Source organism: Copadichromis virginalis, linkage group LG16 (assembly GCF_057382275.1).
Source record: "Copadichromis virginalis isolate Kocher_CV1m ecotype Utaka linkage group LG16, C_Virginalis_male_GT1.1, whole genome shotgun sequence".
Classification (NCBI taxonomy): Eukaryota; Metazoa; Chordata; class Actinopteri; order Cichliformes; family Cichlidae; genus Copadichromis; species Copadichromis virginalis.
This window is the reverse complement of record NC_140633.1, coordinates 23,855,794-23,872,271: the sequence shown is the minus strand read 5'-3', so window position 1 is coordinate 23,872,271 and position 16,478 is coordinate 23,855,794. Positions and strand designations below refer to the sequence as shown.

Sequence of the window (16,478 nt, the reverse complement as noted above, 5' to 3'; positions counted from 1 at the left end):
GGGACGCATTTCAATCAATAACACAACAGCCGGCTCCTGAAGGCGCCACAGCAATTTATTCTCTCAGTAGGCTCTATTGCACGGCCATTAACACACGCCAACACTCATTAACATTTATTTAATGTTATTTCATTTATTTACTGGATCTGAACACTTGTTGTTGCTGCCATTTTTCTCTACCAACAGTAAGTTCATACAGCAGAGAACACCAGTCAGTAAATCTATTAAATATAGAGCAGGTTTTACTTCTATAGCTATACAGAGGCACACTGCAACAGACCAGCAATCATCTTTTCTATTCCGAGTCAAACTGATAAAGAGCGATGGATGAGTGGAAGTAGGACAAAATAAATACTAATAAGAAATAAAAACATGGCCTGTCTTTCTGTCCATATGTCACACTAGACAAAATGTATGGAAAAACTAGACATTCAAACCACTGACTGCACTCACACTGTGTGTAAAAAGATACAAAGAAAATCGTTTGTAATATTCTTCCACTTTTCATCACATACTTTGGGACATTTAAAATAAAAACATAAAAACAACCACACTTCCGCTCGATTCTTTTACAGTTTGCTCGCGAGTATAAATAGAGGTGAAAAATAAAGCTGATGCTTTTTCGGGTTACTGCGCAGTTGAGTCTACTTTGCCATGTGCATGATTACAAAAATATACCCGGGCAATCGCAGACTGGGCATCAGCTGATGTATGTGACACTGTGGGTGCAGCGACTGCTGGCGGCGCCGTTGTTTATTTGATGGAGGCCTTGATGTACTGTAGTGCGCTGTGGGCTGCGTCGTTGTGGGCGTTGCTACAGGAAATGCCTGTGCCGTGGCACACGGTGACAGGGGTGGTGGACAGCTCTGCCAGGCACTGATACTGCCCGTTCACTGTGAGCTCATCTGCAAAACAGTTGAATAGTTAACATCTTGCAACACATATTTTACAGCCACAAGCTGTGGATAATGGTTTCCATTATACTACAGAATTGAATTTAACTCTTCCCCCCCTTGGACTCCTACTGGGAGTAACCCTTGTTTCTCTTTTTCTGAACGTAGAAACTCAACTTGAGCACTAAAAGTATTACAACAGGCCTGGTTCACCCATTCACACACATTTATACAAGCACTTTTTCCACGTCTTAGTGCTTTCTAACATATACATGCCAACAAATGCATTGGAGAGCAACCTGGGCTTCAGTACCTTGCTAAAGCATACTTTGGCATGCAGGCTGGATCGAACTACCAACCTTCAGATTAGTAGATGACCTGTTTTACGACTCTACAGGCATTTTACCAGGTAGGTTCCATCACAATTAGCAATCTTGGTAGACACAGAGGATGTGTGCACAATTTTTGGCCTTTTGTATACTTTCTTGTTCTCTATGCTCCTATTTCCTCTTCTCTTTCCCCCTCACCCCCCACCCTGTCATGACAGATAGCAGCCACTCCCTGAGCATGCTTCTGCAGGACGTCTCTTCCTGTTAATAGGGAGTTCTTCCTCAGCACTGTCGCCAAATGTTTGCTCACAGGAGACTGATAATTCATTCATTACTGTTTGAAAATACAACCCAGTGTAAGGTTCATGTATTAAATTATATAATGATAATAATAATTAATGATAATATTCATCATGATTATTGTTGTTATTATTTTAAAATTCATTGTTTTACTAAAAAAAACAAAAAACATAGTAAAACACTTAAAAAAAAAAATAAGATGCCAAATTACAATTATTTAATCGCAGTTGTGAACAGGTAAATGTGTTTTAGCAAAAATTTAAAATTAAAACAAATCATTTTACGAGGACTTAAATGTCCTTTGTTCCCCTTTTGTTAAAACAGAGAAAAATGCACCACAGACAAATACTGAAGAAGGAAATGGTTGCCTTATATTTACATTGTCTACAAACTCAAAAACCAAATTTCTCTTAAAAATTTAGATTTGCAAATGTGAACAAATCAACTTGTCAGAGATATTCATCTCCACTTGAAAAAAAACAACCCCACAAAACAAGAAAACTGCAGCAAACACCACAATAATAAACAGCATGTCCAAATTAATAAGTCTTCTAATCAGATATTGATGCTTCTTTACTATGTGACGCAAAAATAGGAGACAGATGCTTTTTTTTAACTAGTTAAGCACCCAAATAAAAAAATCAAATGTTTCTATGTTTGAGTCACAGCAACTTTGACAGTAACATCTGCAGTAATATTCACGTCTCTAATGACATCTCACAAGCGTTCGCTTTATTTTGATACAAAGACTGTTTACACAGTTTCTAATTGCAGAGAAATACATTTATTTTGGTCATTTCATTGTCGAGCAGAAAGCTCACCCTTCTTGTTATACCCTTTAGATGAACAGAGAGTTTTTTTAATTAACTACATATTCTTTAAATAATGTTCCCTTTTAGAAAAAGTAGGATAATTATTAAAAAAAATTATTATAGCTCTGTTACATAGGAAAAAACTGTCTTTTTTTCTGTTGTCTCTTGTTTAACATTAGGGACGTTTGTGGCAATAAATTTCTTAATCAACTAAACAGGTCACTTAAGAAATATTAAGTTAGATTTGAAAACGGTTTAAAAAAAAACATATCCCCATTCCACATTCCAAAATGTCATGTGACAATCTGATTGGCTTAGGAGTGATGATGTCACAAGGATGTCACAAGGATCCTTTGAAGTTTTTCTATAAATAGGGGTGAGAAACAGCAATTTTCAGTTCGTTTCTTCGCAGCCTTTGTGTTTGCAGCCTTCAAACGTTCACTACAGAAAAATTTGGAAACCTCTCAGAGTCATCGGATACAAACGCCAACATGTATCCAAGATTACGGCAACCAAGACAAAAAGATTTTGCCGCCTCTCCTTCCACGCGTGGCCGGCCAATTTCTCCAAATGGCCTCTTATCCATCCAAAGGGCATTACAGGAGAGTAGGAATGAAAACAACCATCTCCAGAACAAAATTCGACAAATTGAAGAAGAAAAACGTCACCTGGAGAAGAAGTGCTTACAGATGGAAGCACAAAACAAACACCTGGAAGAAACACTACAGCGCCAGCCCGACATCAACATTATTAATGAGGGCTGGGGGATCAAGTTTGCTCAAGCCAGAGAGCAGATTGTATCCCTCATCAAAGAAAACAAGAAAAAGAGCGCTGAAGTTAAAGAAATGTCCGAGCAGCTTCAAGGCAGGAAAGCGACGATTGATAAAATGGAGTGGGATCTGCAATACATGGACCAAATGAATCACCTGCTCCAAAGAAAGCTTGATGAAGCTGAAGAAAAAAATAAAGAAGTCCTCCAACAGAAGGAACAACAGGACACAAAGCAAAAAGACCTGCAGCGCGAGCTCCAAGGCATGCAGGAAAAGTACAGAATGGTGAAGGCAGAGTTGGAACAAACATTGGTCCAAAATAAAGACCTCCTTCAAGAGAAAGAGCAACAGAAAGAAAGACTGCCAGAAGAAAAGTGCATTATCAAGGACTTTGAGAGTAAAAATCAAAAGTTGCAAGGATTCTGTGATGAACTGAAGGTCAAAACAAGTGAGCTGGAGGGAGAAAAGGAAACACTAGAAAAACGATGCTCACACATGCAGAAAAAGATTGATCACATGGCCAAAAACAACTCAGAGCTCATTAAGGGGATATTGTTGGAATTCAACAACTTGAAGCGGGAAAACACAGAAATGCAGGCCCAAAAGCAAAAACAAGACAAAACGCATGAGGACCTGCAGTGTACGCTCCGCGATATCCAGAAAAGAAATGAGCAGCTAGAAGGCCTGCACAAAGAAGATCAAGTGAGAAATGCAGACCTGCAGAAGGCAAAGCTGACACAGGAGGCAACATCCAAAGACCTCAAAGAAAAGCTTGAAGAAACACAAGCAACATTAGAACAGGTGGAACAAACATGCAAGAAACTAGAGAGGCAAAACACAGAAACCATCGAGGAGTTGAGAACCCTCATCCTGGACAAAAAGGCGCTCGTGGAAAAGTCCATGAAAAAGAAGAAAAGATTCTTCAGCTTTTTCCGGTAGAGGGACAATACTGCTTCTTCAACTGATGTAGCCTCGTCTTGCTCCACCTCTGTTCACCCCCCAACCAGTCCCGGCAGTTGACTGCCCCCTCCTGAGCCTGGTTCTGCCGGAGGTTTCTGCCCGTTTAAAGGCAGTTTTTCCTCCCCACTGTCGCCTAGTGCGTGCTCAGAGGGGATTGTTGGGGTTTTCTCTCCTCTACCTTGTTTCGTTATTTACTTGTTAACTTTTTGCTCTTACCTCATTTAACCTTGTTTCGTTATTTACTTGTTAACTTTTTGCTCTTACTTCATTTAACCTTGTTTCGTTATTTACTTGTTAACTTTTTGAACTTACCTCATTTAACCTTGTTTCGTTATTTACTTGTTAACTTTTTGAACTTACTTCGTTTTACCTTGTTTCGTTATTTACTTGCTTGTTTAACTTTTTTTTCAACTTATCTAACAAAATAAAACAGTTGAATTTATCCTTTGGGTATTGTTCATCTATTCTTTACAGAGTTTTTCCAAAACACTTTCAAACATTCAGATCTGTCTTTCATTTTCTTCTTGAAACCTCATGAACGGTGAACTAAAAACTCTGGAACATGGTTTGAAACACTGAAATTGTTTCAGCTGAAACTGGCAAAGTCATACGTGCGTGTGTGAGTGTCACAGGTGATATGGTGTCACTAGTCCGGTCATCATGTTTAGGCTCATTCACTCCAGAATTATTTAGGCCAAATCTTTAAAACAGTGTCACTGCACACACATTTCAATCACACAAATGCAGGATTAATTCTTTGCAGTATCTTCTCTGATTTATTATGAGAATGTCACGCCTGATCATTTGCGCCCACAACATCAAAAATGGGGGCAAAAGGGAGGAGACCACGTTTAATCGATTATAACACGAGGTCAGAAATATAAGTGCTGACATGAGTAGTGTCCACAGAAACCTCTGAATCTCAGCTAAAAACTCATGTAAACCATGTCTACAAACACCAAACAAAGCAAAGACACCAGACAGTTAAAAGAGCAGTTACTGCACCATGAATCTGTGGACAGGTAATATCCATATTTTGATTTATGATTTTCTGGAGTTAAATGTGAACCAAAGCATATTTTCAAACGTGTTATATGCTATAAAATACTTTTAAAAATTAGGTGAGGGAAATAAAAAATCTTTTTTTCTATGTTTGAGTCACAGTAACTTTGACATAGTAACATCTGCAGTAATATTTACAGCTCTGATGACATCTCACCAGTGTTAGCTTTATTTTGACACCAAGACTGTTTACACAGAGTTTGTAATTGCAGAGAAATACATTTATTTTGGTCATTTCCTTTTCAAGCAGGAAGCTCACCCTTCTTGGTATACCCTTTAGATGAATACAGAGTTTTTAATTAAATACATATTCTTTAAATAATGTTCCCTTTTAGAAAAAGTAGGATAATTAAAAAAAACAAAACATTTATTATAGCTCTGTCACGTAGAAAAAAACCTGTCTTTTTTCTGTGGTCTGTTATATAACATTAGGGGTGTTCGTGGCAATTAACTTTTTAATCGACTAAGCGGGTCAAGTAAGAAACACTTAAATATTAAGTTACATTTGAAAACTGTTTAAAAAAAAACATATCCCCATTCCACATTCCAAAATGTCATGTGACAATCTGATTGGCTTAGGAGTGATGATGTCACAAGGATGTCACAAGGATGTCACAAGGATGTCACAAGGATCCTTTGAAGTTTTTCTATAAATAGGGGTGAGAAACAGCAATTTTCAGTTCGTTTCTTCGCAGCCTTTGTGTTTGCAGCCTTCAAACGTTCACTACAGAAAAATTTGGAAACCTCTCAGAGTCATCGGATACAAACGCCAACATGTATCCAAGATTACGGCAACCAAGACAAAAAGATTTTGCCGCCTCTCCTTCCACGCGTGGCCGGCCAATTTCTCCAAATGGCCTCTTATCCATCCAAAGGGCATTACAGGAGAGTAGGAATGAAAACAACCATCTCCAGAACAAAATTCGACAAATTGAAGAAGAAAAACGTCACCTGGAGAAGAAGTGCTTACAGATGGAAGCACAAAACAAACACCTGGAAGAAACACTACAGCGCCAGCCCGACATCAACATTATTAATGAGGGCTGGGGGATCAAGTTTGCTCAAGCCAGAGAGCAGATTGTATCCCTCATCAAAGAAAACAAGAAAAAGAGCGCTGAAGTTAAAGAAATGTCCGAGCAGCTTCAAGGCAGGAAAGCGACGATTGATAAAATGGAGTGGGATCTGCAATACATGGACCAAATGAATCACCTGCTCCAAAGAAAGCTTGATGAAGCTGAAGAAAAAAATAAAGAAGTCCTCCAACAGAAGGAACAACAGGACACAAAGCAAAAAGACCTGCAGCGCGAGCTCCAAGGCATGCAGGAAAAGTACAGAATGGTGAAGGCAGAGTTGGAACAAACATTGGTCCAAAATAAAGACCTCCTTCAAGAGAAAGAGCAACAGAAAGAAAGACTGCCAGAAGAAAAGTGCATTATCAAGGACTTTGAGAGTAAAAATCAAAAGTTGCAAGGATTCTGTGATGAACTGAAGGTCAAAACAAGTGAGCTGGAGGGAGAAAAGGAAACACTAGAAAAACGATGCTCACACATGCAGAAAAAGATTGATCACATGGCCAAAAACAACTCAGAGCTCATTAAGGGGATATTGTTGGAATTCAACAACTTGAAGCGGGAAAACACAGAAATGCAGGCCCAAAAGCAAAAACAAGACAAAACGCATGAGGACCTGCAGTGTACGCTCCGCGATATCCAGAAAAGAAATGAGCAGCTAGAAGGCCTGCACAAAGAAGATCAAGTGAGAAATGCAGACCTGCAGAAGGCAAAGCTGACACAGGAGGCAACATCCAAAGACCTCAAAGAAAAGCTTGAAGAAACACAAGCAACATTAGAACAGGTGGAACAAACATGCAAGAAACTAGAGAGGCAAAACACAGAAACCATCGATGAGTTGAGAACCCTCATCCTGGACAAAAAGGCGCTCGTGGAAAAGTCCATGAAAAAGAAGAAAAGATTCTTCAGCTTTTTCCGGTAGAGGGACAATACTGCTTCTTCAACTGATGTAGCCTCGTCTTGCTCCACCTCTGTTCACCCCCCCAACCAGTCCCGGCAGTTGACTGCCCCCTCCTGAGCCTGGTTCTGCCGGAGGTTTCTGCCCGTTTAAAGGCAGTTTTTCCTCCCCACTGTCGCCTAGTGCGTGCTCAGAGGGGATTGTTGGGGTTTTCTCTCCTCTACCTTGTTTCTTTATTTACTTGTTAACTTTTTGCTCTTACCTCATTTAACCTTGTTTCGTTATTTACTTGTTAACTTTTTGCTCTTACCTCATTTAACCTTGTTTCGTTATTTACTTGTTAACTTTTTGAACTTACCTCATTTAACCTTGTTTCGTTATTTACTTGTTAACTTTTTGAACTTACTTCGTTTTACCTTGTTTCGTTATTTACTTGCTTGTTTAACTTTTTTTTCAACTTATCTAACAAAATAAAACAGTTGAATTTATCCTTTGAGTATTGTTCATCTATTCTTTACAGAGTTTTTCCAAAACACTTTCAAACATTCAGATCTGTCTTTCATTTTCTTCTTGAAACCTCATGAACGGTGAACTAAAAACTCTGGAACATGGTTTGAAACATTGAAATTGTTTCAGCTGAAACTGGCAAAGTCATACGTGCATGTGTGAGTGTCACAGGTGATATGGTGTCATTAGTCAGGTCATCATGTTTAGGCTCATTCACTCCAGAATTATTTAGGCCAAATCTTTAAAACAGTGTCACTGCACACACATTTCAATCACACAAATGCAGGATTAATTCTTTGCAGTATCTTCTCTGATTTATTATGAGAATGTCACGCCTGATCATTTGCGCCCACAACATCAAAAATGGGGGCAAAAGGGAGGAGATCGCGTTTAATCGATTATAACACGAGGTCAGAAATATAAGTGCTGACATGAGTAGTGTCCACAGAAACCTCTGAATCTCAGCTAAAAACTCATGTAAACCATGTCTACAAACACCAAACAAAGCAAAGACACCAGACAGTTAAAAGAGCAGTTACTGCACCATGAATCTGTGGACAGGTAATATCCATATCCATATCCTTTATTTTGATACAAATATTGTTTACCTCATTCTGTAATGGCAGAGAAATACATTTATTTTGGTCATTTCATTTTCGAGCAGAAAGCTCAGAAAACCCCTGAAGGCCAAACAGGTTAAAGTTAATTCCCAATAAAACTAACTGTGAGATATTGGACTACATTGCTGTCTGTATTATTGTTAAAGTCATAAATGATCACCTTTAAAGTGTTTGTGCTGATAACATCATGTACAGTAAGACAGGCATGGAGAACAGCACTGACTGGGAGAGCCTTTGAACAGATGACATACTCAATTCAGTTCAACATATAAGACTTTAAGAATGCACAAGCATCTACCTCAAATCTATTTTTTTAGTCTATCATCTGTGATATGATTATGTAAAATTATAATGTATTGTTCATCTCCCTTAAATAAACAGGCAGCCTTAATGTGTGAAATATTCATATATTAAAACACTCAAATTTGTCTGTTGTCTCAGTGGCTGATAGTGTCCCACAGGCGTCAATGTGAGCTTGAAGTCATTTATATTTTTTAAGTTGTTTAATGTGTAGGTGCTCAAGATTTTGAATGAAAGCCTCGGAACTTCGGCAGCACAAAAAAGTGGCTATTCTTTGTGTCCATATGGATCAGTCCCTCTTATTACCATTATTTCCTTATGCCATAAGTTGTCTAGTTAAGTATCACACTAACGTTTAAAGCTTTTACTTGAGTGAAGTAACTCACGTTACTGCTACTGCTAAATAATGTTAGCTAAGTTTACAGCATATTCCATAAATCACCATGCCATAACTAACTGCTATAATAGCGCTGCCGTACTGCATCACACTCAGTGCATTTCAATCATTTCTCCAGTACGTTTGATAGCTAGCAAAATAATAATAATAATAGCACGTGATATGTACACATACTCGAAAATTATTTACTAGGACTCACATTGGTGTAACTTTGTGCTGAACATTTGTGTGGTCAAGATCTCTGTCTAAATAAATAAATAAATAAATCTGGGCAAATTCCCAGATGATTAAACATGCAACTATTTTGCTGGTAATAACTGGAGTAAAGAAATCAACCGCCTATTCATGCAAGATAATTCATAATTTTGTTGGTTAGGTCTGATTATTGGGAGGGGTCATAACCCCCCTGGAAATTACGCCCCTGAGGACTCACCTGTCATGTGACTCAAGAGTCCAAAGTCCACCAGTGTCGTTTTCTATCAAACACTCATTAAAACAGCAAGTTAGTGCATTCATCCCCGACTGTTCGGCGGAGGGGCGGGGTCACACAGTGGTGCATGGCAGCCCAGGTGGAGAAATTTTGCTTTTACACTTTGCAACTCGTTTTATTTTTCTACCTGATAAGAAAACTATTCGGTCATATAGTTATTTGTAGTGAATGAAATACGGCTTCAAGCATGTTTCAAACCTTGAAAAGACAATACTAAAATTCAAGAACTTTCACGGATTTCAAGCACCCGTAAAAACTCTGGGAAGAGCAGATAATTCAAGTCTTATTGACACCAGCCTCACTGTTCAGTCACCTATGCTCTTTCTGCTTCACTCTTTTCTTCTGTCTCACACTAACTGTGAATAGTTGGCATAAGAAAGTTTCTCTCTCTCTGCCGTCACCAAGTGTTTGCTTAAAAGGGATTGTTGTTTTTTCCATTTCAATATAAACTGCCTTGAGTTGACTATTGTTGTGATCTGCCACTGCATAAAGATAATAGGGCAGCACATGAAGCAGGACAAAGCTCCAACTATCTCAAACTGGTTTCTTGAGCATGACAACGAGGTCACTGTACTCAGATGAACTCCACAGGCACCAGATCTGAATTAAATAGAGTGTCTTTGACTGTGGTGGAACAGGAAATTCACATCATGGGTGTGCAGCCAACAAATCTGCAGCAACTGTGTGACGCTGTCATGCCAGCATTGACCAAAATCTTAGATGAATGTTTGAAGCACCCTGTTGGATGTATGCCATGAAGAATTATGGCAATTGTGAAGGCAAAAGGCATCCGATCCGATCCCAGGTGTAACGTAATGTATGGAAAATGTCTTTCGTCAACCTCACATCTGGGGTTTTTTTTGTTGTTTTTTCTAACACCCTCACAAGTGCCCCACTACTCTGAAGATTTCTCAGTATTAACCATTGGAGCGGTACATGGCCTCATTTGGGAAAGCACAACTGCATAGATGACCCAGTTTTATTATTTTAAAAAGGGATGAAAGTTGAGTATTTAATCAAGACGTTAAATGCGTTCTATGATTAGGGCGACGGGAGTTTTTCTTTGAATCTGATGTGAGTGAGGGAAGCTGGGAACCACATAATCTGAGTGGAAGGCACCAGTATTGCTAACAGAAAAATACAAATGCAGTTTGTTTTCTTACCAATATCAAAGTATGTGACCTCAAAGCCTTGTTCATTGGAAAGGTCCAACATCATCTGAATGTAGTCTGTGTTGGGAATGCTCAGCGGGTTTCTCCTCAGTAAAGATATCTTCTCTGCCATCGAGTTCCTTAAGTTTTCAAATCGCACACTTGGTTTAGGACCCTGAAAAGTAAAAACATCACAACACAAAAGAAATTGCCTGAAATGTTGAAGTTGCCTGTAGACGTCACACAAATGAGCCAAGAAAGATCCGACATACCCATGTGATTTCAGAACAGCCTGATAGACTCTGAAGCTTTGCCACAATTTTCTCTGCAGCCACTTTTTTTGCAGCTTTTTTTGAATTTCCTACACCTGTCGAGAAAAAAAGATAGAAAGTTAGGACAAACGAGCAAAATCTTAGAAATTTTTCTTTGAACGTGAAAAATAATCGCACCCTTCTCTGACAAGGACTCCAATCGACAAATAACCGTGAACTCTCTCTTATGTGGTGGACCAGCCTCTGTTAAAACTGTGTATTCAGGAAGATGCCATCCTCTTTGTAATGCTAACTCCTAATGTGAACGATAAGAAAAGATCATGAGGGAAACACAGTTCATTTCATACATATGGAAGAAATGTTCTTGCATAAACACAGCCATGGCTGGCACACCTGGAGTAACCCCACAGAGTTAGGATGATTGTTTGTCTCTGCTGCCACACCATTACTGTCAGACGTCCCAGGAACATTCCTGCTTGGAATTAAAGAGAAATCACAAGAGTGTCATAGTATTTAGTAGGCGCTACAAGTTACAAGCACAAGATTTAATCTAAGATTTCTCAGGCTGACTTCCCTCCTGCAGCATAAATACAGAGCTGTGCTAAAAGTCTTGAGTTAACCCTCATTTTTCTAGGAAAATAGTAAATTGGTACAACAAATGTACAACCAGGCATTGACATACAAAACGTACAAGGCAATAACAGAGTTCACATCATTCTAAGAAGCTTGACAGTCAATATTTGGTATGATCACCTTTAACGCATCTTTCTCCAGCACAGCCTAAACTCTTGTCAAGCTTTCTTGTCATTTCTATAAGTAGTCTTCAGGAATAGTAAAAGATTTCTGACAGATACTCAGAGCTCTTCTTTGAGTGTTGCTGCCAGATGTATTATTGTAATTGCTAAAATAATAAAGTGGTTGCCAAACCGATGCCCATTCAGATGGTACTGCTGGGTGGATCAAAATCTGATAGTTGACAAGATCCCCAACACCACTGGCTGAAATGCAGCTCCAAGCCATGACAGAATCCCCACTGTATCTTTCTGATGGCTGTAGACACTCACCATGCCTCTGTCGTGGCCTTCTCTATACATAGTGATGACAATTTAAACCAAATATTGTTCATATGTTTGTTTGTTTTTTCCAACCTTAAGTTTCCTCAAATTTTATAAGGACACACTGCACACCAATCTGAGATACTCGAAGTTTTTAGCTAATAGGTTTTTTGGAATCATCCAAAATTGGTCCTTTGCTATGTTATCTGTTAAGTGTAGCCACAAAAATGGTTTATTTTTTGAGTTATGTAGCTTTTTATTGCTTGAATGATTGATAGGTCAGTGTTAGGTGGCTTAAAAAACAAGAATCTTCTGAAAGTGATGATGACATACAAGGACTGAACTGAGTGAAAGAGCAGCCAATGTTTAAAAAAACAAATAACTCTGAATGACCTTCAGAAAGACTGAGGAACTATTGCTTAAAACCATCTTAAAGAATTCAGGAAAGTCTGACTCCTTGATAGTAATCTATACACAAGGAGTGTATAGTCATGGCTTTTCCACAACACTATAACCAATCCTTTGACAGATGTCACTATAACAACATAACCAGCATTATTTCTATAATTCCAATTACTGTTTTGACTTCAGTGTTTAAACAAATGAAAATAGTAAAAGATTCCTGTCATATTCTTAAACATTTGTGTTTTATGCTATAACAGCCAGTGTGAAGTCTATAAAATGTCCAAAATGATTCAAAATGCAGACAGATTGAGTTGTTAAAGTTCCACAACACTGGCATGGTTTTGACTGAAACTAATTTGGGATGCAATTCATTTTTTTCATTGCTCATTAATCTAATTATAGCCTTGACGATTTACCCAGAAAATGAACATAAATTATCGTAGCTTTGCTGTTGCCAACTTTATTTGGCAGCACAAAGTCCGCTTGCTATTCAAAGAGGTAAATATTCATTATTTGCGAACCTCTGAGGAGTACAACTTTTATTTCCAACCAGTAATTTAAATGATTACACTCTACTTACATGACTCCAGCATCTATGTTCATAGCTTTTAGAGCAGCCTCTGCAGCCTGGTGTTTAGCAGCCTTTTTACTCGGCCCTTGACCTGAAAAAAAAGACCAATCAGTTGCCTGTGTTATACAATATCAAAACAGCAATAATAATAAACCTAACTGAAAGCCACAGTATCCTAATCAAATGTAAAGTGTGAGAGGCTAGTGGGAAGAACAAAAAGACTTCAACTTTGAAGCCTTTTTCCCCTAAAGCATAGGCTTGGTGACAGATGTTAAATACAGACACTAAGTCATTTCTCATCACCTCAACATGAAGAGCATTCCAACTGCTTCTCACCCTTTTTCTCTGGACCTGCACTTTTCTATGCCTGAAGTGTGATATCTTTGTTAAAAAACAAGGGATATAGAGGGTAAATTTAAACACTTTGCTTCAGCAACAGAAGAGAAATTCAACAAAGTGACAAAGAACATATTGCAGCCTGAGGCACTCTCTCTGAATTACCACGGTGCAATTTTCAATTCAAATAAAAGCCCTCATTCGGTGACAGCCAGCTATCAGCACAGCAGGGGTGACAGCGTAGCCTACCTATGCCGCTTACGTCACCGACTGTCACGCTGAAGACAAAGCTGGGCTGGTGAGCCTCTCCTTCAGCCCTCTCCATCACGTACACAGGAAGGTTTCCGCTTTTCGTGCCATATTCATGCAGGATCTGTATCGGTGTTTTCCCCGAGTTGCTTTTCTGTGATTCGTTTGTATCCAAGCTGCACGTAGTCAACACAAGGACAGACAAATTATGAGCTATGACTGTAATAACTGACTCATTAAATTTGAATGACAGAATAACAAATGACAACAGGATGACTGATTGTGCACTTAAACTGCTTATAAAATAAAGGAAAAAGTGAAAACGTCCATGTTTTCCCAGTTTTATCAGCCCTAGTACCAAAAATGTAATTATATCTAATTTTTGTCTTAAAACAAACAACAAAAGGCTGTCAATACAAAATTGTTAATGAACAGAATTTTAGAGGCCAGAATAAGTCAACTTTCTACCAGTTTGCCTTGAAAATTTCTCTAAATAATGAACTAAATGATTAATCAATGAAATAACAGTTTAATCAAAGAACTTTTTGCAATTTCTTCACTGTTCCATAACCATGGCAGCGACACAGATCATCTGAGACATTATCGACTGACAAGAACAGGAACTCCTTTATACTGTCTTAGTTTGTAAATGACTGGTTCTTATGTAGCGCTTTTCTACTCTGTCCGAGCACTCAAAAAGCACTCAAAGCGCTTTATACAGCTAATTCATTCAACCAATCACCCATTCACACAAGAACTTCTAAGCTTAAGTGCTAAGTATCTAACATACATACACATTCACACTCCGATGGATGCATCAGAGAGCAACATGAGGTTAGTATCTTGTCCAAGGATATTTGGCATGCAGCCTGGGATCGACCACCGACCTTCTGGTTAGTGGCTGATCCGCTCTGCCACCTGAGCTACAGCCACCCCAGAAAATGTACAGGAAAAGTATTTAACAGTGAGGATGGTAAATTAAATGGAGCAGTTCCTTTCTGAGTAATGCAGTCTAGTGAGTCTATTAAAGTTTTAATTGCATCTATTATGTCTCAGACTACACTATTGTAATTCCTGTGACATGCCACTTCATTTTCCATATTAGAGCCCGACTGATATATCAGCCGGTATTAGCTATTTGCATACAGTGTATCAGAAAATAGCCATTTATTGGCTTTTACAAACAGCTAATAAATGAAAATTTTAATTAATAAATAAAAGAGTAAAGAACAGACAGTAGAAACATCTTTCAACTATAGTATGAGTGTTGATGTTACAGAGTTTTGCAGCTTTCACCTTCACTTTGTTGTGTTGGCAACACAAAAACCCCAAATACAACAAACAGTGGAACCAAGCAGTCTTGAAGAGCAAAAACAAGTAATCCATGACTTGATGCAGCAGAAAAACTTTCTATTAAAAGTGAATTGTCATATTATCCTAGTAAGAACAATAAATAACGAATAAATACCAACACTTAACAAATGTTAGAGAAATCTGTTCATGTCTTGAGTCTGAAAGAAAAAAAACCCAATTATGTTGTCCAGTATATTGTTGTTGACTTTTTTTAAATCACCAAATATTGGCATCCTATATCAGTCAAGCTCAATCGGAGAAGACTCATAGAAGTAGTGAAAGAGGACGTACAGATGGTTGCTGTGGCAGGTGGCAGGAGATGAGCTGTGGAGACCCTTTAAGGGAGCAGCTAAAGGAAGATGATGATGATTCTGACACGCATTGCTAAAAATTACAATTAAAATTAAATTGAATTAACTTAAATTAAAAGCTCTCTTTTTCTCTGCTTGCACACACTATGTACAGCAGAGGTTTCCCCAATGTGCCACATAAATTACCAAAGCAGCTTTTCAGACTATATACATTTAAAACTGTGAGTGTCAGTCTCTTTGTTTGTAGACTGTAAGGAGGGTATTGGGCCTATGGAGATTCACATCATGGGCGTGCAGCCAACAAACCGGCAGCAACTGACTGTGCGATGCTGTCATGTCAGTATGGAGCAACAATCTCATTCACCACCTTGTTGAATGAGGGAGCACTGAAGGCAAAAGGTATCAGTCATCATCTCTACCATCAGCATCATCGCCCCACGTTTTTAACCCTGGAAGTTGTACCTCCACCACCATCTTTGTTATGACTGAATTCCCATTGATTACAGCTCTAGGATATTTGGCTACCACCTCTTTCTCTCTGATGATGATGTCTCCTTTTCATACAGAGCGGATAGCTGTGGTGAATCAGTGCAGACATTTTTTTTATTATTTAACGCCATTTATTTAAAAGATTAGTGAAAGAAGCAACACGTAAATACAACTTAAGACCAAATACTTGGCACGACTTCAGCTGTAGCTTCTAGCTAATATACCATAATATGCACTTTAATTTAACTACATTATTATTTGACACAAACTAGATATGCAAGCGGTTTGGTTGATTGTGCACCGTTACCTCGAATCACATAACTACTATCAATAAAACACTGACCTCGCATCCTCGCTTTTCACTGCTGGTGATTGAGACATGTTTGCAGCTCACGGTTCCTCACAGGTCTGATTACAGACTCTGTTCCGGCCAAAACAACTTTTAAACACGACGATGAGATATTTTTCTGGACATCTAGCAATGATTCTGTGATGGACATTAAGTGGCCTGTCAACGCTAGCAACTCCTCACTGTACTTTCGCCGGGGAAACAATCGCCAGTTTAACATTATATCAACATCCGGATCAACGCGGGTCAAACGCACGTCAGAATGTGTGAGCTAAAGCGTTTACTGCCACCTACCGGTGAGTCCTACCTATTCAACTGGACGGGACAGTGTCCCCGTAAAACATGTTTTAGATCATTTTTTTAAATAAAAAAAAAATCTAGATTAAATTGTAAAACAAAAAAAACCGTTGTATCTTTAAATTTACAGTTACTATTTCTACTACTGCTACTACTACATAATAATAATAATAATGATAATAATAACAATAATATAATAATAGCTGGCATTGACAAAAAGAACACAAAGAAC

At 38.5% G+C, this 16,478-nt stretch overlaps 1 protein-coding gene across 2 annotated transcripts; it reads right to left on the bottom strand.

The window, feature by feature from the left end:
- Positions 1-34: 34 nt before the first annotated feature.
- prkra (protein kinase, interferon-inducible double stranded RNA dependent activator) lies at positions 35-16,188 on the bottom strand. 2 transcript variants are annotated; one of them, XM_085433941.1, is made up of 8 exons: positions 15,944-16,188; positions 13,448-13,623; positions 12,872-12,953; positions 11,225-11,306; positions 11,009-11,126; positions 10,832-10,926; positions 10,572-10,734; positions 35-905 (listed from the first exon to the last, which is right to left on the bottom strand). In XM_085433941.1, the coding sequence occupies exons 1-8, from the start codon at positions 15,979-15,981 to the stop codon at positions 754-756; spliced, it is 906 nt and encodes a 301-aa protein (XP_085290067.1). In that variant the 5' UTR covers positions 15,982-16,188; the 3' UTR covers positions 35-753. The 2 variants fall into 2 exon arrangements, with proteins under 2 accessions (XP_085290067.1, XP_085290068.1); XM_085433942.1 differs by having other exon boundaries at positions 11,225-11,303; positions 15,944-16,187.
- Positions 16,189-16,478: the final 290 nt, after the last annotated feature.